The sequence below is a fragment of the Daphnia pulex genome, chromosome 10 (assembly GCF_021134715.1).
Source record: "Daphnia pulex isolate KAP4 chromosome 10, ASM2113471v1".
Classification (NCBI taxonomy): Eukaryota; Metazoa; Arthropoda; class Branchiopoda; order Diplostraca; family Daphniidae; genus Daphnia; species Daphnia pulex.
The window spans coordinates 59,744-82,977 of record NC_060026.1 but is presented as its reverse complement, the minus strand read 5'-3'; the positions used below and the strand labels follow the sequence as shown (position 1 = coordinate 82,977).

Here is a 23,234-nt window from a genome sequence, read left to right as displayed (position 1 = left end):
TTGAGGAAGATGCAATTAATTGTTTTTGATTTTTACGCGGATTAGGGACACTCCCATTTCAGCCCGAGGGGCAGTTGGAGTGTCGGTTCAAGTATAAAGTCCGGCCCGAGTTCGGTTCGGCAAATCAGTTTGGCAGAGACCAGTCACGGCCCTGGTTTTGAATTTTTGAATTGACTTTGAAATCCTAGAAAATGCCGATCGTTGATGGAGAACTGACTGGTGAAGGGGCGGTTGACGCATTCGACGTTCCGGATGTTGCGTTGGGCATTTACATCGAGAACTGCATCCGGAAGAACGTGACCCAATACGGCGATTGCAATTGGCTGGTAATTTTGGATTTTCTTATTGAAATTGAATTGAATTTGACTTTGTTTTGGTTAGATGGACGTCTCCACAGGTAAATCGATGAAGTACAGTCAGCTGTTGACGGGCATGAAAGCGGTGGCGTCTGCGTTACGTAAAAGAGGCCTGGCCACGGGCGATAATTTGGTCGCCATCAGCGGCAACCACATCGAATTGCCTTTGCTGTCCATGGCCGTCTGGAGAGCCGGCGGCACCCAGTCATGCCTCAGCGTCAACCTTCCACAAGGTTATCACAAACCAGTCCCCAAATGTCTTGTCATAATATTTGTGTACTAATTTCTTAGGAATTTCATCATTGACGTAATCAACAACAGATGTGATGGAATGGCGCATTCGCGAGATGGACAGCAAGTTCGTGGTGACGGATTACGCCAGAGCTGGCCGCATAGTCGATGTTGTCCAACGACTGGACTTTGTCCGAGAAATCTTTTTGATTGGAGACCAACCCGTGGCCGGTTGCACTTTGTTGGCTGAATTGCTGGACGATCCTGGCGATGGCAAGTTCAAATTTCCCGCCTTTTTCATTTTTTTAAATTATCTTTTGATTGGGCTAAACCTTTTCACCATCAGAATGTCCCGAGAACCTAAACAGTGTCGATGTGAACTCGACGGCCTGGTTGGCCTACACGAGCGGGACGACGGGAGCGGCCAAGTGTATCGTCCTGTCCCACCGCTCCATCGTCGGATGGTTTATGCGCTACAAGTGAGTTCATTCAAATATTTTTTAAAAAATCTTTTTGGTCGACTTTGATTGAATGAGTTTTTGACAGTCCGTCGGGTAATTTGAGCGGGACGAAATTTCTGTTTGTCAACAACATGAACAACACGGGCGGGCTGTCGACGGCCGTTGGCTCCTCCCTCTGCCATTTCGACCTTTACTGCATGTCGGATTTCAGCGAAGAGAAACTCTTGGCCGCCATCGACCGAGTCAAGGTAAAATGAAACTCGTAACTTCAAATTCAAAATGTTAATATTTAAGTATTGAATTCAACAGCCCCGAGGCGTCAGTTTGTTCCCGTCTCACATCGCCTGGCTGTGCAAGTACCCGGAACTGGGCCGTTTCGACCTGTCGAGCGTTTTTAGCCTTTCGGTGGTCGGATCGCTGATGAATCCGATTTACGAGCGCCAAATCTTCCAGCGGATGCCTCACCTTTTATTCTTGAACAACGTGAGAATTCAAATTTATTTTGATTTGGAGGTTAATTGAATTGAAATTGGATTTCCCAACGGTTGGGAGACGCAGGTGTACGGGATGAGCGAGACGGGACTCATTTGCCAGAACCGGCCGCCCAATCCGGCCGATTACGCCGGATTGGATAGGGACCAAGTCATTGCCAAATCCATCGCAAGTAATTCCAACATGTTCTTTTATGAAAGTTTTAAAAATAAGTTAAGAATTCTAACAAATGGAATTTTATAGATCACGTTTTCGGTTCGGTTGGATTTATCAATCCCATGTGCAAACTCAAGGTGATTATTTAAATCTCGAAATCAAATGTCATCAAATTTAGTATTTTTGGGTGGGTCTTAATTATTCAGGTGATTGATAATGACACCGGGGTGAAATTGGGTGCCAATCAAGTGGGCGAAATTTGCGTCAAATCGCCTTTCATGTTGACCGAGTACCTCAACAGACCGGAAGTAAGGAGCCGCTTTATGCACCAATTGTTTTCCCTGGTTGCGAAATTTTATCTTTTCTTCCTTTTTGGGTAGGAAACTGCCAATTTTCTGAGAAACGGATGGGCCCACACTGGAGATAAAGGATACTACGACGATAAGGAGCGCGTGTTTGTTATCGGCCGATACAAGGAACTCATCAAATATCGAAACATCAACGTATTCGACTTTAGTTTTCAATTGATTCATCCAGCATTTTACAATTTTTGTTCAACGTTGTCTAATCAAGATTTTACCGACTAATGTCGAGAAACACATGATGACCCATCCGGCCATCGAGGACGTGGCGGTTGTCGGTTCACCTCACGAGGAAGACGGCGAAAGGCCCTTGGCGTTCGTCGTTTTGTCTGAGAACAGCAAAGTCACGGCCGAGGAGTTGATTTCCTACACCAACGGTAAATTCAAGGCGATTAGTTAAAGGAGGAATTATTGATTTGATCCTTTTGTTGATTATTTAGGCCAAGTGATGGAAGAGGAGAAATTGCGTGGAGGGATCCGGTTCATCGAGAAAATACCGCGAAACGATTTGGGCAAAATTGTACGCCCTGAACTGATGAAACTTTTATGACGCAATTCATTTTGTTGATTTTCTTAATGGAGTGGCGACGGCTCAAGATCAACATTCGATGGACTTTTAGGAGATGAATTTTTCTTGACAATTTGGTTTGAGTTCGCATACGTCGTGTCATTTTGTGGAGAAATTATTTTTACACCATTTTTGGGGAAGATGGTTAAACTTAAGCGTTGAAATTGGTCCAATTATTTGAGAAAACGGATGTGAGTGACGCAATATTCTTCCTCAGTAAATTTGTTTCCTTTTTTTTTTCGTTTGTATTTTTGCGAAAAACCAAATGTACTCCCCCTGATTTGGACCCGAAATGAAAGTGAGTAAAAATGAGTCCATAGCAGAAATGTGTGTGCAGATGGCTGTTGAGATAACGTCCACTGGGGATACATTTGGCCTGAAACTGAGTTGATTAGATATTAGGACTAGAGAACCATTAATGTTGTGATGTCTCTCCTAAATTCTTCTTCAGTCGGTTTTCCTCCTCCACCCTGAAGAAAAATGGCCGTCGTCGACCGAGAGCTCATCGGCGTGAAAAATCATTGCGATGAACCAGTTGCGAATGTTTCATTGGGCGTTTTCATCGAGACGACCATCAAGAAGAATATTGAACAACAAGGGGACGGCAAATGGCTGGTAAGCGATTGAAACTCTTAATTCATTTCGTTTTTAATATTTCATTGGGAATTTGTCGCCATCTTTAGACGGATGTGTCGACAGGCAAATCAATGACCTACAGTCAGTTGCTAAGTAACATCAAGTCGGTGGCTTCTGGGCTACGCAAAAGAGGATTCAAGACGGATGATAATTTGGTCTTCATTAGTTGCAATCACATCGAATTGCCTCTGATGTCGATGGCCATTTGGAGAGCTGGCGGCTCGCAAGCTTGTCTCGGTGTTAATTTACCCCACGGTAATTAAATTAATTTGATAATATTTTGACTGTTTTATAAATAACTTATTTTTATCACTGGGGGTCCTATTAAAAAGATGTGATTGAAATGCGCATCCGGGAAGTCGGTAGTCAATTTGTGCTGACTGATAACGCGCGTGCCGGTCACATCGTGGACGCTGTTAAGCGATTGGACTTTGTACGACAAGTTTTCGTGATTGGAGATACACACGTGGAGGGCTGCACTTTGTTCGATGAATTACTACAGGACTCGGGGAGTCGGGGGACGGTAATTTAAAAAAATACCATTTGGAGTTTTATAAAAAAGTGATTAAAGTCGATAGAGGCGCTGCAATCGAATTCGTCTGCTGACCTCCGTCTTATTTTATTCGTAATCGTTTCTTGTTGCACGTTGTTGGTCCTTGCATCTCTATCTCTTTTTATTTCCCATCCTTTCTAAAAATGTCATAAGAGTGCCCTGAAATCTTGTGTGATGTTGATGACAATTCAATCGCCTGGTTGGCTTACACCAGTGGTACAACGGGACTTTCTAAATGTTTTGTCAAATCAAACGGTTGTTGGAAGTTTTGCCAGGTCCCAGTAAGTTTTTTCCCGACACTTTATTTCTTCTAATGTGGTTGCAAAGTAGATGGAAACTGACATTTTTTTATTTTGTTTGTTTGGCAGGGGATCTGCTATGAAAAGGTCCATCAAGTTCCTTTTCGTCAATCCAATGAACAACACTGGTGGGTAGTCTATGGCCCTAGGTACCTCCCTCGGAAAACTTGAAAACTACTGCCTCTCAGATTTCAGCGAAGAAAACTTTTTGGTAGCAATCGCTCAGGTCAAGATGTGGCAAAGCACAGACCCCTTTTATTTTACTGTGATTATGAAGCTTCTAGATCATGAGTTCCTGTTTCCCGCCCACGTTGCGTGGATTTGCAAACATCCAGATTTAGATCGGCACGACTTGTCGAGTGTCATGAGCATTTCTGTGATGGGGTCATCAGTCAACCCAATCTACGAGCTCCAGATTTTTGACAAGCTGCCGAATTTGTTTTCCTTTCACAACGTAACCACCAATCAATTGGGACTATTAATTATTAATCCATTTTCATTAATTTGTTTTGGTTTGTCTTTTGGTTGCAGATTTATGGAATTAGTGAAATTGGATTGATTTGTCAAGGTCACCCAACTGCTTCATCATCTGTTAATTTTACATTGGGTAAAACTAAAGCCATTGCAGGTACTTTTCAATTGCCCTAGCTTTATTTTGTAGTTTACCAAGTTCAAATGTTTTATTTTTTTTTACAGTAAACCAAAGGTCATGTTTTTGGATCGGTTGGAATGGTAGCATCCTTCTACAAAATCAAGGTATGTTTAATACCGAATAATTCAAATGACCGAATTAACTTTAATTCAAATCTAGGTCATTGACAGGGACACTGGCAAAAAACTTGACCCTAATGAAGTTGGCGAAATCTGCGTCAAGTCGCCATTCATGCTGAAGGAATACCTCAACAGGCCAGAGGTATTTGTAAAAGAAACATTAAATTTTCTCAAAACATGTATTGCTGTATATAATGCTATTGTTTACAGGAGACGGCCGAGTTCCTACGAGATGGATGGGCTCACACGGGAGATAAAGGCTACTACGATGAATTAGAATACGTTTTCATTATCGGACGATACAAGGATCTCATCAAATATCGCAACGTTCACGCAAAATGAAACTCATTTCATTGTTGGAAGACTAACATTTTCAACTATGGAAATGATAGGTCGTGCCGACTAGCGTTGAAAAGCACATGATGACCCATCCGGCCATCGACGACGTGGCCGTTGTCGGTTTACCTCACGAGGAAGACGGCGAAAGACCCTTGGCGTTCGTCGTTTTGTCTGAGAACACCAAAGTCACGGCCGAGGAGTTGATTTCTTATACCAACGGTAAATTCAAGGCGATTAGTTAAAGGAGGAATTATTGATTTGATCCTTTTGTTGATTATTTATTTAGGCAAAGTGATGGAAGAGGAGAAATTGCGTGGCGGGATCCGATTCATCGAGAAAATACCGCGAAACGATTCAGGCAAAATAATCCGTCCAGCACTCATGAAAATCAGTTGTTAATTTAAATGCCCTCACCAGTTTTCTTTCCACTTTTATCTTTTAGTTTCCTTTCCAACACACGTTAAAAATTTGTGATTTCCTAGTTTAGTAGCCCAGTATTCATGGTGTTAATCCTAGGATTAAGAAATTTAATAAAAATTGAAATACCGATTTGCTGCACTAGCATTTCAGGCACAAAATGCTGGTCAAGTCGACGGTTTAACTTTACACTTCATTTTTAGATCAGATTTTTCGGTTGACACACTTATTTGAATTACCGACATCACAATTTCTGTAATTCGTGATTTTTGTTTCCAGGTTTTGCATTCTATGAGTTTACGGATGCCATCAAGAAGCAGTCGGGTTCATTAATGTACTGTGTTGTGTGTTCATCCAATCTTAAAATTTTGTGCAATCTATCTCTCTTTTCTATAGGTTATTTTTCTTGATTGACGAAGTTCTGACTTCTGACCAAAGACTTTTGGGGAAATCATGATATTTCGGTAAGATTCAACATGTCCATCGTGTTACAGAAGTAAAAATCGATTACTTGTTTTTTTCTTTTTCTTGAAGAAAACGAGAGCCACTTGAAATTAAAATCCTAACTACCAACAATGTCGATCAGATTTTATGTCTTTATTACCTGCCCCAAAAAATGTATTTGTGCACCAGACATGACCTTTAAGCATATTTTTTCACGCGACACTCAGAAGCAATCCTAAAAGTTTAATGTAAATATTTTGATATTTTAGAAAATCTTATCTGAATAAAGATGTCTAAAAGACCGAGGGAATGCTGTTCCACAGATGTTTTCATCCGGATGATGGAGGGGGATTCTCAGCCATGGTTTGCGCGATCCAGCCAGCATAAGCGGAGACTCGGGTGAACACGGCGGGAGCGTTAGGATCACTACATTGACTACTGCTGGAAAAGAAGCTGGCGATACCTACTTGAGATCCGTTAACAAGAATCGGACCACCTTCGTCATCCTGGTTGAAACGAACAAGAAATCGAACAATTAATGGTAAGTAATAAGCGACCCAAATTTAAATCGTTTTAAATAGAAATCAAACCGACCACACAGATGGAGCTGGTTGATCCGGCGGCACACATCATCGTATTCACGTTGAATAAGCTGCCCCATTTTTGGCCACAGTCTTGGTTAGTGAGAATTTGGACGTCGGCAGCCTTCAACGTGTCGGAACTATACCCTCCTATTTTCATTACAACAATCAATCCAAATTTAAGTTTAAAAAAAAACTGAATGAAAACAACAACTAAATATTTTCACCATCAGATGTTAGTCCCCATCCAGCGATTATGGCGTTCGAACTCTCGTAACTATCGAAATTTCTTAGGGCCCGTTTCTTAGTTGTTAATTTTCTAGTTGTTTTAGTGGTTGGCTTCGTTGTTTTAGTAGTCGGTTTTGTTGTTGTTTTTGTCGTTGGTTTCGTAGTGGTTTTCGTTGTTGTTTTCGTGGTTGGCTTAGTGGTTGTCTTAGTGGTTGGCTTTGTAGTTTTAGTGGTTGGCCTTGTAGTTGTTTTGGTGGTTGGCTTCGTAGTTGTTTTAGTGGTTGGCCTTGTAGTTGTTTTAGTGGTTGGCCTAGTAGTTGTCTTAGTGGTTGGCTTTGTAGTTGTTTTAGTGGTTGGCTTTGTAGTTGTTTTAGTTGTTGGCTTCGTAGTTGTTTTAGTGGTTGGCCTTGTAGTTGTTTTAGTGGTTGGCTTTGTAGTTGTTTTAGTGATTGGCCTTGTAGTTGTTTTAGTGGTTGGCTTCGTAGTTGTTTTAGTGGTTGGCCTTGTAGTTGTCTTAGTGGTTGGCTTTGTAGTTGTTTTAGTGGTTGGCTTTGTAGTTGTTTTAGTGGTTGGCTTTGTAGTTGTTTTAGTGGTTGGTTTTGTAGTTGTTTTAGTGGTTGGCTTCGTTGTAGTTTTAGTTGTCGTCGTTGGTTTCGTTGTTGGCTTTAAAGTAGTAGATTCGGTGGTTGTGGGTTCTTCAGTTGTTGTGAGTTCTTTAGTTGTTGTGGGTCCCTTTGTTGTTGTTGGTTCTTCAGTTGTTGTTGGTTCTTCGGTTGTTGTTGGTTCTTCAGTCGTTGTTGGTTCTTCGGTTGTTGTTGGTCCATCAGTTGTTGTTGGTTCTTCAGTAGTTGTTGGTTCTTCGGTCGTAGTGGGTTCTTCTGTTGTTGTTGGTTCTTTGGTTGTTGTTGGTTTTTCGGTTGTTGTTGGTTCTGCAGTAGTTGTTGGTTCTTCGGTTGTTGTGGGTTCTTCGGTCGTTGTGGGTTCCTCTGTTGTTGTTGGTTCTTCGGTCGTTGTGGGTTCTTCTGTTGTTGTTGGTTCTTCAGTCGTTGTTGGTTCTTCAGTCGTTGGTTTTTCGGTTGTTGTTGCTTCCTCAGTTGTTGTTGGTTCTTCAGTAGTTGTTGGTTCTTCGGTCGTTGTGGGTTCTTCAGTAGTTGTTAGTTCTTCGGTCGTTGTGGGTTCTTCTGTTGTTGTTGGTTCCTCTGTTGTTGTTGGTTCTTCGGTTGTTGTTGGTTCTGCAGTAGTTGTTGGTTCTTCGGTTGTTGTGGGTTCTTCGGTCGTTGTGGGTTCTTCGGTCGTTGTGGGTTCCTCAGTTGTTGTTGGTTCTTCAGTAGTTGTTGGTTCTTCGGTGGTTGTGGGTTCTTCGGTCGTTGTGGGTTCCTCAGTTGTTGTTGGTTCTTCAGTGGTTGTTGGTTCTTCGGTTGTTGTGGGTTCTCCGGTCGTTGTGGGTTCCTCTGTTGTTGGTTCCTCTGTTGTTGTTGGTTCTTCAGTAGTTGTTGGTTCTTCGGTTGTTGTTGGTTCTTCAGTAGTTGTTGGTTCTTCGGTTGTTGTTGGTTCTTCAGTAGTTGTTGGTTCTTCGGTTGTTGTTGGTTCTTCAGTAGTTGTTGGTTCTTCGGTTGTTGTTGGTTCTTCGGTTGTTGTGGGTTCTTCGGTGGTTGTGATTTCTTCGGTCGTTGTGGGTTCCGGTGTTGTTGTTGGTTCTTCGGTTGTTGTAGAAGTTTCAGTTGTTGTTGTTTCTTGTGTTACTGATTGCGCTGTTGTTGTTGTTTCCTCTGCAGTTGGGACTGGAGTAATCGTTGTTACGGGTGAGTCTAAAACTATGATGGCGATGTCATTAACCTAAAATTTTACGTGTTCGTCTTGTTTAGGAGCTTCCGTTATATTAATATTAAGAAAAGAACACTAATGGAAAGACTTACGTAACCAGTGCCAATGCTGGAGTAGTTTTTATGGACGATAAATTTGGACACGGATCTCGTAATGGAGCCCGTTCCTCCACCAGTTACATTCAACGTATTCAGGTACACCTTGGAATACCATATCTCATCGGCGCTGGTGGAATGTCTGGCAAAGAAATCATCACAGGTGATAAGAACTCATCCAAACACTTTGACTCGTATTAAAATAACGCATGAACTTGTCTTATTATTACAGAGTAACGCAGTGGGCCGCTGTCAAGACATAGGAAGGAGCAATTAAAGTTCCAGCACAAGCACTCCGTACGGAAAGAATACTTGCCTGCAATGAAATGTTATATTCAATACGAATCTTGACATGAATAAGAAAATAGGGCATCAGGAGAAAATGAGAGAGCAATTACCGTAAATGGATATTGGCCAGCTGGAGCGTCGATTCCACCAATGATTCTCAAGTTTTTAGCGTCATTTTCTAATTAAATTAAATTAAATTACTTATTTGGTGAAATAATTCTACTTGTGTATCATAAGTTTATACAGATCATTACCTCCAGCAATGTTGAGGAAAGATTTTGAAAAAGTGGATCCAACCAAAAAAAGGAAGGTAGTAATAGTCTAATATCATTAAAGTAGACTTAAACGTAAACGCAAGAGTGAGAGAAAAATAATTGCCGAAAATATTACCCAAACATTAAGATGCATTGTTTGAAAAGTGTCGAGCCTTGAGCGGACCTCAAAATGCCAGTGGTCGGGTAAGGCGCTCAACTAATTCCATTTGCTGAGGTAACCCCTTAATATATTTGAAATCCACCCGTATAGTTGAGCTGGGTTTACTTATAAATCGGCTTATGGTATACGAGCAGTGTCTTTTCGCCACCTCCCAGTCCCAATAGTAGAGGGCGTGCAGTTGACAACTGGCTCGGTCTGCGCGCAGAGAAAAGGCGGCGATATGTTTTGTGGCGCTCTGTCATTGGTGGTGGGTTCTCCCGCCATATGTGTTCCTATTGCGTTCGTTATTCTTTCCATGACGCAGGTTCACTCGAGTGCTATCCGTAGCTTACTGTCCTACACTGAAACGTTTCGAAATGACAGAACGTCTGTTTCAGATCGTCAACTTGATAACTTGATGGACAGGTGCTCACATAGATATGTTGCCAGTTGAAAAAAAAACGAAAATATTGTCACGTCAGGTTAGGTATGGGCTACTGATTACTAGACAGTGACAAACGGTGTGCATTAGCCGTGCTTTGCGTGACGAAGGCTATACAGCGGCAGGACTACAGCTATATGCTATATGTTTATATTTCACATGAACGTTTGGGAATGAAAAAAAGCTCCGGTTCAGTATAATTCAGTTTATCACACTTTTCGAAATGGACACACGCATGTGTTGGCCAGTTGCAAACCAACTTGCGTAGATATATGATTAGGCTCTGTAGTGTGCGCACCATGTTGTGTCGTTCACTTGTGTGACCATATTTTTTTCGAAACCGGCAAATGCCGAGTGGACTTCAACACAACCAACAGCCCTCTAGCACGATATACTGTACACATATGATATCCAACAGTTTTTTTTCTACAAATCGTTATGCACTGGATATAGTTATGAATTATGAGAATCGCAGAATTTTTTTGGTGTCAATTTCTCTTGTGACTTTATGCCCGGAAAAATATAATCGATTAAATTACTTCAAAATGCCTAGAAGTTAATGACAAAATTATTATTTTGCAAATAACCCATAAAATAAAAGTTTGATTATGCATAATACTGGTTTTGTTCTAGAAATCGTTATTCATTAGAGATAAATGAAAATCATCTTAAAAATTATTTGACAACTTTTTCTCGTGCAGACGATGGTACGGAGTATTTCGATTGACAGATGAATTATTAGTGAAACGTGGAAGGCAAACAAAATAAGTAGTACTAAAAATAAGAAGGTTGGATTCTCTTCTAAATACTTAATTCACTACTTCATCATGATGAAAATTTATTTGAACTGCAGTGTTTATCTATGTACCTTGAAACTACACATTAGTAGCAGTTCTGGTAACATAAAATGTTATGATATGTATTTTTAAAAATGTGTATTTGAATGAATGCACCATTTTTATTTCTGCTTGCAGGGAATAATAACTGTTCAGAGATTCATCAGTTCAAATGACAATAAGGTAATGTTGCACTGAAAAGAAAGCGAAAGAAAGTTAAGTTATTGTAAAGGCATGTCACTTTGAAATGGACTTGTGGTTTGCAGTCTGTTTTCGATCAGCATTGCTGATCCAAACATGGTGGAAATTTCCCATTGTATAGAGTGGTATAGAGGATACAAATTTTTTCTATGAAAATGTTTAGCTTACACAAATGTCTTTCTCTCTATAGGGCTATCTGCTTGGCGAGAAGGAATCAAAATACGTAAATTGATTTGATGGCAGATGGCTGTTTTCAGAATAATATGTTTATGGACTATTGGAGACCATGAGACCAAGTTAGTATATACAGTTTTCTCATGATCATGTGTTATTAATGAGAATTTGAAATTTAGTTAAGTATCACCAATGTGGTCGTGAGATTTAAAAAAGATGCCTTTTTTGTTTGGAGATTTGTTAGTTATAAAGGGGTAGGTGCAACTGAATTCGATTCCTAATACAAGTAGCTTACGATTCGTTCAACTCCTCCCCCGTTGTGCGTTATCAGGCGGGGACACATGTGCGCCGCCAATAGCGTCACTCCAAATAGGTAGAACTGGGTTTAAATACCAGTCGTCCCAATGCTTGATATCAACAGTTTAACTGCAGAACTGTAGTTGAACTTATCTCGATTGATAGCTGCTCGTTGTTGTAAGATGTTATTGCAATTGCAATTATTGTTATTCAGATAGCATGCACTTCACTTAATATTTCTTGTTTTCTTAAAGGGAGGAAATGGAAATGAAAGCAGCGACAATTCTGACTGTCCTTTGGTCCTTCTGCTGGATGATCCAAGGCATCGCAGGCAACCCCGTTCATAAACCATCAGAATTTAGACAATCAGCGGGATACGGACCCCCACTGACTGAAGCTGAACTCAGTTGCATACCAGTGTACGCTAAATCGGGTAAGGAACTGACTTTCAAGTATATTTGATTAATCGTCAGTTATTTATGCCTTTAACATTGCTGATTTTTACCTTGCCTTGCTTAGCAACGTACCGAAATAATTCGGAGGGAAATGATATCATACCGTTTCCGTTTGCTAGTAAAAATGCCTATTTGGGAAACAAATGGCCCAATCCTTCCCAAATCCCCTATGAAATCGACTCCACATTTGGTAACTTTTAATTTGATACAACACAGCAATAACAGATTTGCCAGACTAAGCCTCTTTTCCCTGTACGAATTAGATGAGAAAGGTCGGTGTGCGATTGGCAATGCCATGAACGCATATCACAAGAACACTTGCATCCGATTTGTACCGCGAACGAATGAAGTCGACTACGTTCAGATCAGGAGATTGAACATTACCGGGTAAGTAAACACAATAAAGGATGGTGGTTCAAATTTTATTTAATTAGCGCGACATAGACTACGCAATTATGCTACTGCTGTTATTCTGTACTTTCGTCAATTTCTTTTTTTTTTTTATCAACATAGTTGGAGTTGTAATTCAATGGGACTCGGTTACTATCAAAACTATGGAGCCCACCAGGTCAACTTGGCTCCGGCCTGTTACGCCTCGCAAACGGGCACCACGATGCACGAGCTTATGCATCGCGTCGGCTTTCATCACGAGCACACTCGCCCTGATCGCGACAATTATGTCAATGTTATTTGGGCAAACATTGATTCGAGTGAGTTTTACTTTGCCATTTGCTGAAATAGTGGACAGAAAAAAATGACAACTTTTCTTATTATTTATTTTTTTAAGGTTGGCAGTCACAGTATGCTATTGCAACTGGTTCAGACCTAATCCTGAGTTACGACTACGGTAAGTTTAATCATCATGTACATACCTTTTAATCACTAAATATTCGTGAGCAATTTGCACAATCGACAAAATAATGCCTTTTATTTGGTTGCCTAAAGACGTGGTATGACTAATTTTTTGAAGTAGGCTACTCGTATATAAGGATTGGCTTGCGTCAACAGTACATTCTTTAATTTTGCGTGTGCACAGGTTCCGTGATGCACTACGGATTGGGAACTGAAATGACAACAAAACAAAATCTGAAACGTGCCCTTGTAGGACAGCGATATGGTTTTAGTAAGGTGGGTGTCAAAAAAATATGTAATCCTATTGCTATGACGTGTACCAAGTGAATATTTACTTGGTTAATTACGCTTTGTCTCTAAATGTTTGATTCTTGTTTCGTTTCCCATTCAGCTGGATGTTATGAAACTCAACCGGATGTACTGCAAGCTCTAAACAGCGTTTCGCTTCATTGCTGGCTGCATCGGTATATACGAATCCTGATTGAAGGCGTCGCCATTCACGTATTTTTTCTAACTATCTATCCGTTGTGCATGTTTTGTTAACAATGACGTACACAGTTTTATGCATTCACAATTTTACCATGTTTTGGTGCAGGGTACTTGCACGTTTCAGTTGGGATCTTTCCTGCCTTATAGGCGCACATTCCAAACGTATCTGTAATACATGATCGAAGTGGTTGGCTGCACTTGATAGCATGTATATAATTAGTTGTTAATTTTGGGAGAAGCAAAACACCGCAACACAAAACCACCCCCTTTTATTAGGTCACCAATCACTGAATCAGCACAATTAACTTTGGTGATCAAGCAAAAGCTTTAATTTTCAATATTGGATCGATTGGCTTTTTAAAATTGGCGTCACAAATCGATTTTTTTTTAAATATTTGAAAACATACAAACTTATAAGACCAATTTTTAGAATCCAATCAATCATTCATCCATTCATTATTTGAGAACAAAAGAATTCATTCAGGAAATGTGTTTCTTTGGGTAACCTCATGTAATACTCGACAGTTTATGATGTAATCTCAGTTTCATATCAAAAGAAAACTCGGTTAACTATTCGACAAAGACTTTTCACAAGCGCAATCCTCTATAACAGAAACCATTTGATGGAAAAGATCAGCCACAATCGAAATTGTCGAGCTTTTCCAAACCTCTGGCAGGAGGCAACTCATCGTTTCGATCCTTAAAAAAAAAAGCTGAGCGAGTTGTTTTCGACGTTTTTTTCTCACTTGGTGTCGTTTAGACGTTTAGTTAGATAAAAAATTTCATTTGTTTGAATTTTGGAATTTTCAACATGAATGGTTTGACCGCTAGATGGTGGATAGCTCGAGTGGATTTTTTGGGGAGGGGGTTACAGGTTCGTCTGCTCGACAAATTTTGTTATCTTGTGGAAAGAAATGGATTTTAGTACTTGAAATATGTAGGGCAACTGGCAAGTAAGTTACTATTATTATTTTTATTTTATTTTACTATTCTGAGAAAGTTGTGAATAGAAAAATAACCCAAAGAATTCATGTATTGAATTGATGACGTTCTTTGTGCTTAAGCAGGTCTGCATAGTTTACAACCGTCTCGGTTGGGCTTTAGCCTTGCACAAGTGAGTGTAAACAAGAGGGCTCTAATTTATTATCGACGTAGAAAAATGTGGCGGGCGTATAAAAGACGACCCATTTCAGCATTGGATATTTAGAAGTTAGAACCCCCAAATCTCTTGTAGGGAATGGATTCCGATTCTCTTTCTTCTGACTGTTGCTGTGGTAAGTTGTTTCGACAGATGCTCTTTGATGTCAAACTGTCTCCATTCATTCGAAATATTCTGTTGTTCAATTCCAACTACTACTAAGAAAGCAGGCGGCCTTGAAACCCCGACTAGACTATGACGACCAACAAGAAACCAACGTCGACCGGTACCCACTGTATAGGTTACTGATGGTGTCCAGTCTCACCACTTTATTGGTGACTACAGGAATCATGACAGGAGATGCCTCAAAGTCACCAACATAGTCTTGCCAGTAAGAAAGAGAAATCCGGTTGGCATTCACCACCTTTACTTTAGAGACTGGTCATACGCTTCTGTATTGATGTAAGTAATGCAACGATTTTTATTTATATTTAAAGACCATTGTACTGTACTTGATGGAATGATGACATAACTTCTCTGACTGCCGACAGAAAGACGCATTGATTGGCCTGGGAAACAACCAACTTGATGGCTACGTGATGTGTTGTCAATTCAAGTAATTAATCTAACGCCACAACATATAATTGGCTGGCGAATTGCACTGATGGGATGGACTGACGGTATAGGCTTTCCACCATAATTCTTTGTTTTTATTTTTTAATGTTCTGTATTTATTCCGAGGTGAATGCTGACCGTCCAACGCTGCTGGGCGTGCTGCTAGACAAGATGCTAGACGAGCTGCTGGACAAGCTGCTGGACGAGATCCTGGACGAGATCCTGGACGAGATTCTGGACGAGATTCTGGAGGAATTTCAACTTGAATTTACCGCAGGGGTTGCCAATCTACCAGGGATGGACCGAAAAATGAAAAAGTAAATGGGATAATTGTTATAGATTTAGGATAGGACTCGTAATCGTCTGAGTTTGAATTTCTTATTTCCTATTACCTCCAGGGCGCCTTTCAAAGGATCAGAAATGTCTTCACTTTGCCCCCGGATAACTTGCTTTGCGCCGTGTAGCACATTCTGCCCGTTGTTTGTCCAAGGAGTTTGGAAAATTTGCCGCCAAGTGAAGTGGAGTGACACCGTTTTCATCAGCGACGTAGGGGTCAGCTCCATTTGATAACAGGAAGCGAGCGGCAGTCACGTTGGATGTTGCCAGTGCGAAATGAAGGACAGTCAATCCAAATTTGCCACCTTCATTGATGTCAACTTTGTCGCTTGCCAGAAGTAAGTCGAAAATTTCGTTTGCTTTTTCTTGCGTCGCTGCCACTTGAAACGGAGTGAGACCTTTGTTGTTGCGTCTGCTAGGATCGGCTCCTATTTCCAGCAAACGTCTAACCCAATTCACGCTGTTGGTGCGTATTGCCGAAAAAAGAGATATCGAATTCTTCTTCTATGATGATGTCATCCATTTCCAGTGAATTCTTGGCGTTCTTTATTCGATCCAGTTGTGGAAAATGAATAATGACTTGGCTGATGGCCTTAACGAAAAAATGCTTGTCGTCTTGAAAACGACGAATACGTGCCGTGTCGATTTATTCTTCTTCCGGCTTTGGTGCGTTTCAAATTCAACGATTTTCCAATTCTTGTCGACGTCTTTTAAAATCTCCGGCATTTGAATTGTTTCAGCTTCGGCAGCTTCGTCGAGCAAAAATCGAAAGAGCTCAGAGTCCGATATTTCGTGCTTATCTCCAACAGGTTTGTTATCGGCGTCGGGACACGTAGAACAACTTTTGCCGGGACTCGCCAACCAAATATTTGCCCCATACCTGGAATACGTTTAGTGATGTTTTCCTTATTCACAGTCACGAATGTTTTCAAGTCGAAATTAGTTTTCCTTTATTCGCTGCTTAGACTTTTCGGTGGGTTCGAGTGCACTGGTGCGTAATGTATCCGTTAGTGTTGAATCAACCAAAATGGACTGATTAGGCTACGCGAATGAATTTTCTCTTTTTCATCGCCAAGGGGAAGGGCCCCTCCCATTTGTCGTATCTTGTTTGTCCTTTGATTACATCATCTCCCGCCGTCAGCCCACCCAATGTAATCTCTTCCAAATTCATGGCTATTTCAGTTTTCTTTATTTATATAATTTTCTTTTGATTATGACGACTCTGTTTCTATTTTTCAGCTTTTTCGCCCGTCCCGACCTAACCGAAGAAGGTGGAGAATCCATCGCTGGAACAACCGGAACAACAACAACAGCAATCGATGGAGCCGTTGCAGACGAGCCGGAGCGATTCGAGTCTGAACGGGGAACGTTCGAAATGATTAGCGAGTCGGAACTCGGAAGTGAGGGAGAGCAGCAGCAGACGCCAAAGGCTAACGTGGTGGCCCCTTTCGTCAGCCGACAGCCGGGCAAGAAATTCCGCCACGTCCTGAAAGAAGGTTTGGATTATTTAAATCTCAAACTGGACGGATTGGATTTGCTTAAATTTAAGCCTGGGGGAGCGGGGCAATTTAAAATATCGCAGACTGATGTCAGGTGTGTAGATGATTTCTAAATTAGATTTTAAAACGGCAGTCATGTTTTAGCAGATGATGTTTATTCAATCGAAAAAAAACTTCTCAGACTGCCTTTTTGCGACGCCCCACAGTCCATCACACACACAAGAAATGAAAAGAAAAGTTACAAATCAATATTTGACCGTGTGCGCGTAGCACTGAGATTTTGTGTTTGAATCATCAGGGTGGAACAGGTAATTTGCGACGACCAAGATTAGTTTCTCTGACTTTCTTTTACTACCAAACAAGTTAAATAGTTTCACTTCTTTTTTATTCGTAACAGATTATCCTCGAATGGCAACCTGGATCGTTTTCAACCGCCCAGGCGAATGGATACTAGTCTAAACATTGGAATTCCGCCATTTTATCGCTCGTTTTTTCTTTTTGGAGGATGAAGACAGTTCCCATACAGGCACTGGTAAAATTTCTCTCTACTTTCATTTTATCATTCAATTGACGTTGAAGATTTTACTTATTGACCCACTCTCTCAGATGTGACGACCGAGTCCGCCGCAACGGCAGCGAATCGTTGGCGACAGTCGAGTCCTTTTCTGTTCCACCCCGAGGTATAGAATACTGTTCTGTTGTTGCTGTTGTAAGTTCTACTGTTCATTGCAGCAGCTTGCTTGTTACTCTCTGCCTGTTTGACATTGGTGTCTCCATTGTCTCACTTCACTTTTAGGTTGTACTCCGGATTTTGAAGCCCTCATCAGATCCAATTCTTTGCTGCCACTTCAGAGGTTGCGGTTTCCACCGTAACGATTTCTAATTTAAGATAATCTGAAAATTGATTGATTTGAGGTAATACTTGCTGTCGCTGCAATCTTACATGGGAATTTGTTACTTTTAAATAAGTCTCCATTCTACTTTCAGGTGAATCCTTCGCCGCTGTTTAATAGCCTTTATCCATTCGTGAAACTGAAGAGAGATTGCGGAAATTCAAGACGTATCAATAAATTATTTAGTTGTAGATAAATTACAAGTGCATATCTGGGCTCCCTTCTTTTCTGTGGCCCCGTTTCCCTAACTAACCACTAACCAACGCCCGCCGGTGGTCACTCGCCCGCTGTGAAACCAGGAGGAGGGGAGGGCTCTGGTCGAACGGGGACTTGGAAGGCGCATGATCCGATGAAAACTTTTGGAGGGTCATGAGTCTAACCCGGAAGCCTAGTATGACTACATCTCCCCAGTAAAACTTGCCTCGTACTTCTCTCTTCTTCTCGGTCCAGATAAATATCTCTGGGGGCCGTAGACATATCCTATAACAGCATGTGCGAGTTAAACAAAGCAACCCACTACCCAATGAAACAAATAGCCATGGTTTATTTTTTGTGGAAATCTCCGTCAGTCAAGTTACAAAGACGATGCAGATTTCCGCAAAACTCATCCATCGCTTTTTGTCTCATTGCCGCAGCGGTGGTGGCGGGTTGCGTTTAAACTCGTGCAGTAGTAAACCGTCTTGAACCGGACGCTCTGTTTATTGAATTTTTTGAACATTTTAAAAATAAAATAAAAATTAGTTCATATGGTGTATTTATTTTTTATTTATTAAAGATATTACATGGTTAAGGTTTAACAATGGTTTATAGGGTTAAGGGTATAGATTTAAGGGTTGGTAGGTGTATGTTTTCGGGGTTGGAGGGATTGGAAGGTATTTGTTTGTGGGGTTTGGAGACTAATTGCCAATTGGTAGAGATACATTTGAAGGGTTATAAATTAACTGAACTTTTATCAAACCTTGAAATATCTTCCCTGCCCCCTCCAACATCCACCACTTTCCTTTCCCAACCCCAAAAACATGTTTATTATTTGTTTGACATGAACATTCCATATTTCTTTTTGTTGCTTCTGAACTTATAAATGGTAAACTGCAATAGTCACGATGACAATTTAACAAAATATGATGCAACTTCGGTAACACAACATCAGAACGGCCAATTGAACTTGATGTAGAAAGATCTTTCACCAGCATAGGCTTCAACAACGTGCCACATCGGACAGCAACAACGCGAACATAAAACACTGAACCTATAACCAAAATGAAATGAATTAATCCAGAGGAATAAATGTCACTTTACGTTATTTACAAGAGTTAAATCCCTCAGCTGGCTGCATCAAATCCATGTGTACGTTGGGCAGCAACAAAGAAGGTCATACTTTTACTAGACTGATAATCCTATTTATTAAAAAAAACTCAATTACTATCAACTATCAAGGAAACAATGTGACTTAAATAAGTTAAATTACAAAAACAAAAATGACATAAGTTAAAGTCCATCCTTCAGAATAAAAGTTGCAAAAGAACCTACAGCTAGCAAGCATTTACAAGGTAGACAACTGAAAATTCTACAACAAAAAAGTTAAGATATAGTCACCGACTAACTAAGTCTGTAGTCTCACAGTTAGAAAGTTGAACATATTTACCTAAATAGTTCTGAAGTGTTTCTTACAAAACGTACAGCTGGTACAGGAAAAAGAGGAATTTATCCTTGGCATGGTTGTCCAATATCAAAGAGCTCAATTTCACCTACATGAGGGGAGAAAAGAGTTACTTTTATAACAGGAAATCAAATGCGGTTTTGTTTTTCTTCTATTCAGACCTGGAGTGTTACAATTCTGGCTCGGGCATCACTCAATGAAGGGAAAGAATTGAGGTAAACACTAGTTGTGATTGAATGATTTTCAATCTTTTCGTTGATATCCAACTCTTACAGCACTCTGTGCAGAACTCTACAAACAAATAATGGTTAAAGCTTTGTTAATTAAAATATCTTTTATACTGCAGAGTTCTCACTTTTCAATGTTTGGCATTGTCTCTCAATAGCGGGTGGTGCCAAGTGAAGAAAGTTGGGGATCTTCATCAACTCTGCATTGGCAAATTTACCGGGTGGTGTTGCCCCCGGAACAACCCAGTTCCTGATATAAGGGCAGCAGGACACTAGCTGGATGAAAAGACCTCTGGCAACTGGCCTGACTGAGGGCCAATCTTGATCAAAAGCGTGTTATGTTGGAACGTGAACTGCTGCTCTCTTGTATACTTTACGTCCGTAAGATCTCATATTCAACGACTTGTTTGCACTCAGATCCAGCGAACGGAATTCGTCATCTCCTATAATAAATTTTAACAGAAAGCAGGTTACAGCACATGCCATTCACGTGTAAATAATCTAATGATACTAAGCGCCATTTTAAAAAGATGAAAGTTACCATACACTTTTTGAATTTCTTCATTTTTGTTTCTTCATTTTTGCGAAATGTGGGATAATTAGAAATGGATCTAGTTGACACAAACTGCTGAAATTAGGGAAAACACGTAGGTTGACAATTTCAGCCATTTTATTTTTGACTCTTTTTTAGCAGACTAAAATACATGTTTCATCGCCACCTATGATTCGCATTTACAACTGCGGCGGATTAAAAGTACCCGACAATAGAACTCCAATGCCGACCAGGTAGAACCGGTAGAACTCTAATTTAAAAATTATTTGAGTTCTACTGTCGGGCCGCTCGGGCGTGAAACCATTATTTGTTGGTAGAGTTCTGCGCAGAGTCATTACCCAGCAATCCATATACAGTACTTGTGCCAAAATCCGCCAAAATTGCTTGCCTAACTAACTGCTCTACAAAAGGACAGGTCACTCTTTTTAATTCGTAAAAGTTACTTTTTCCTATCAATCCATCAAGTAGTTCAAGAATTTTGTCGACCCTGTGAGTTTTTTTCCCCACAATTTGAAGGAAAAATTACAAATGTCAATTAAAAACTCATTTGAATACAAAAGAAAAATCAGTTCAGTTCAGCCTGGCAAAATGTTTGTGTGGTGGTGGGCTGCAAACCGGATCAAATTGTCAGTCGAAAACCCACAAGGAAAACAAAATAAAAAAAGAAAGGAAGAAAAAGGAAGACATACCCTTGCTTCGGTGGAATGTACATACGTCTGGCACGCGCTTTCAAAGCAACTAATCTGCGTATTCCAACCATTTTTCCAACAGTTCCCGATACTGATACCGACTACATCCGCCCTAGGATTCCGCCAATTTCTATTGTGGTCCGCTATGGTGTAAACCGGAACGTTCCGTCCAGTTCAAAGTTAAACGACGTTTTAAAACTTTTCTTCTTGTGAAGACGTCGATGTGCAATATTATATACCACACTACGATATACTCGAAGATGTGCTACTTCAAATTGTACTCGTTGATAAAACTGTTTGAAAAGACGCTGAATCTGTTAGTATTCCAAGTGGCATCAATAAACAATAGAAAAATAATTATATCAGAATCTATCACTGAAAAGTGTAAGGCACTACACGTTTTCATCATCTTCTATACAACCGGAAAGGATACTGGTGGTCGTTGGAAAATAAATGGGAGCCCATCGTCTTTGTACTCTTGTAGCAACCAAAGTGTCGTTAAAAACAAGTTTTAAATAAAATAAATATCTTGGCGGGAAATTACCGGTTGGCAGCTGTTTAATTTACTCGCACAACATTATCAATAGGAATGGAGTTTTTCCAGAAGAGCGAAATCTCACACATTAAATCTTTAACAAGCATTGGAGTTGTATCCAACTTATCCGAAAGATCATTGATTCCATGACGGACTTCGCTCAACTTTATGTGAAGATTTTTCATTTCTTTCTGAATATATATAGAAAAAAGAATAAAAATGTAATACTGAACTATCGAGGAAAATAAATTAGGATAATCATTACTTTTTTTATCGACGGATCATTAACGTCCAAGGTTAAACGGAGCAAAGTAACTATGCTGAACGTCCGATAATTTTTTGCCGACTTAACAAATCAACCAATCGATTTACGTCTTTCACCTATTAAAATTATGCTTCTTAGGTCAAATATTAAACCAAGTTTTATTTTAGTTACCGAAACACGGCCGGGAAGGTAAACTTCTTCCAAATTCATGAGATGTTGTATCGCAAAGTAGGCGGCAGACTGCTGAAACATCACTCCACGGCTTGTAGTCGTTGGTATACTGTACGTAATCCGTTGAACAATCGCTGTAGGTTCCAGGTTCTCAATCCAACGCTGCAAAACAAGTTCTTCAATCTTAAAACCAAAAAGATAAGTTGGAGAACTTAAAACAAAACATAATATAAAAGAAATACCATTTTGAAATTAAGTTCACTCCATTCCTCTACTGTAAAACTTTCAAGTATATGTGATATAATGTCTCTGATTTTGTGAGTTATTAGAAAAGTGTCTCCAGCTATAAAATTGGCCATGTAAAGATTTAGCAAAAGGTTGCACATTCCAATTTTCTCGTTCTCGGAAAAATAGGGATTTACACATTGAAACTGAAGAGACAATATTTTCTCCAAATAGAAAGCGAGGGTAAGGGACATGATGTTTTTCCGAATCGAAACTGTTCATGGAAAATTTCCGGAATGGGCGAGGAAAAGAAATGTCCAAAGCCGCAGGCCAAAGCTTACTTAGAACAGTACCAAAATTCATCAGGACTATAAGTAAATCAGGCACTTCAATAGCACAGAATTGTTGAGTTTTAACTGATATTTTTTCTGAAAGAATCTTAAGACACACTTCTGCCACATCTTTGCTTGTTGTCACTGACATTAGAAAGAACAAATATCACATGATAATTTGCAGGTTTTCAGTGATCGTTGTAATTGATTGCCCTAAAACAAAATCAGTTAGAGCCACAAGTTTGGAACATCTTCAATACACAGATCTTTATCAAGCCAAGAATAGTTTACTTCGTCTAAGGGAATGAATGAAGATGATAATAAGATAAAACAATTCATCAATTGAGAATTTACCTTCTGAATAAAAACGATAAACGTGTGTGTCATAAAAAATATCCAGAACTGTAGCACGATTTAATTCTTCCTGTCTACTACTTTTTGACGAAGCACTCTGGGATGATGATTCAACGAGGATGGAGTCTTTGAGTGAAAATGTGTGTAAGTTTTGTTTTGGGCCCAAACAGAAAATAAGCCTTTATATGTTAACTGACCTGAAAAATTTTGGGTTATGGGCAAACAATCATTGCTTTCTGACGGTAAACCATTGAGCTCCAGTTCGCGTTTTCTTCTTTCATTCCTTTCTGCCAAGATTTGAAGAACATCTAGTCTCTGATTGATAAATTAACCTTTTAAAGCAATGAAATTGCAGACAAAGAGTACGTTACCTTCATTCTGTTTTCCTCGATTAAATCAGATTAAAACTGTTCAAGATTCCAGTCTAAACTGACTAGACTGCTAATAAACACATTTTCAAAAATTTCCCGTAGGGATTCTA

General features: G+C 40.0%; 3 protein-coding genes, 2 long non-coding RNA genes and 1 pseudogene across 8 annotated transcripts; 4 read left to right on the top strand and 2 right to left on the bottom strand.

The window, feature by feature from the left end:
- The first annotated feature begins 112 nt into the window (after nucleotides 1-112).
- On the top strand, nucleotides 113-5,773 carry LOC124205793 (4-coumarate--CoA ligase-like). Of its 2 annotated transcripts, none has more exons than XM_046603299.1 (12): nucleotides 113-326; nucleotides 382-589; nucleotides 678-860; nucleotides 934-1,066; nucleotides 1,134-1,296; nucleotides 1,358-1,531; nucleotides 1,607-1,712; nucleotides 1,784-1,833; nucleotides 1,903-2,004; nucleotides 2,077-2,199; nucleotides 2,270-2,435; nucleotides 5,511-5,773. In XM_046603299.1, exons 1-12 carry the CDS (start codon nucleotides 192-194, stop codon nucleotides 5,621-5,623), a joined length of 1,656 nt encoding a protein of 551 aa, XP_046459255.1. In that variant the 5' UTR covers nucleotides 113-191; the 3' UTR covers nucleotides 5,624-5,773. The 2 variants fall into 2 exon arrangements, with proteins under 2 accessions (XP_046459255.1, XP_046459256.1); XM_046603300.1 differs by lacking the exon at nucleotides 5,511-5,773 and adding an exon at nucleotides 2,499-2,861.
- A 450-nt stretch (nucleotides 5,774-6,223) lies between these two features.
- LOC124205792 (cell surface glycoprotein 1-like) lies at nucleotides 6,224-9,603 on the bottom strand. The gene is made up of 8 exons (XM_046603298.1): nucleotides 9,492-9,603; nucleotides 9,356-9,422; nucleotides 9,212-9,279; nucleotides 9,044-9,129; nucleotides 8,811-8,955; nucleotides 6,894-8,730; nucleotides 6,680-6,816; nucleotides 6,224-6,591 (listed from the first exon to the last, which is right to left on the bottom strand). Exons 1-8 carry the CDS (start codon nucleotides 9,507-9,509, stop codon nucleotides 6,415-6,417), a joined length of 2,535 nt encoding a protein of 844 aa, XP_046459254.1. The 5' UTR covers nucleotides 9,510-9,603; the 3' UTR covers nucleotides 6,224-6,414.
- Nucleotides 8,571-9,613, top strand: LOC124205794. Its single transcript, XR_006879477.1, has 3 exons — nucleotides 8,571-8,696; nucleotides 8,760-8,976; nucleotides 9,046-9,613. It is a non-coding gene; the product is annotated as an uncharacterized LOC124205794 (long non-coding RNA).
- A 1,202-nt stretch (nucleotides 9,614-10,815) lies between these two features.
- LOC124205789 (zinc metalloproteinase nas-4-like) lies at nucleotides 10,816-13,463 on the top strand. Of its 3 annotated transcripts, XM_046603294.1 has the most exons (10): nucleotides 10,816-10,854; nucleotides 10,932-10,976; nucleotides 11,185-11,290; nucleotides 11,720-11,898; nucleotides 11,985-12,110; nucleotides 12,184-12,307; nucleotides 12,434-12,630; nucleotides 12,708-12,767; nucleotides 12,957-13,048; nucleotides 13,164-13,463. In XM_046603294.1, the coding sequence occupies exons 3-10, from the start codon at nucleotides 11,238-11,240 to the stop codon at nucleotides 13,203-13,205; spliced, it is 873 nt and encodes a 290-aa protein (XP_046459250.1). In that variant the 5' UTR covers nucleotides 10,816-10,854; nucleotides 10,932-10,976; nucleotides 11,185-11,237; the 3' UTR covers nucleotides 13,206-13,463. The 3 variants fall into 3 exon arrangements, with proteins under 3 accessions (XP_046459250.1, XP_046459251.1, XP_046459253.1); XM_046603295.1 differs by lacking the exons at nucleotides 10,816-10,854; nucleotides 10,932-10,976 and adding an exon at nucleotides 11,102-11,119; XM_046603297.1 differs by lacking the exons at nucleotides 10,816-10,854; nucleotides 10,932-10,976; nucleotides 11,185-11,290 and adding an exon at nucleotides 11,489-11,642.
- A 3,497-nt stretch (nucleotides 13,464-16,960) lies between these two features.
- LOC124205791 lies at nucleotides 16,961-18,036 on the top strand. Its single transcript, XR_006879476.1, has 5 exons — nucleotides 16,961-17,157; nucleotides 17,247-17,381; nucleotides 17,456-17,558; nucleotides 17,646-17,764; nucleotides 17,837-18,036. It is a non-coding gene; the product is annotated as an uncharacterized LOC124205791 (long non-coding RNA).
- A 935-nt stretch (nucleotides 18,037-18,971) lies between these two features.
- Nucleotides 18,972-23,222, bottom strand: LOC124205790 (annotated as a pseudogene).
- Between the last annotated feature and the right edge of the window lie 12 nt (nucleotides 23,223-23,234).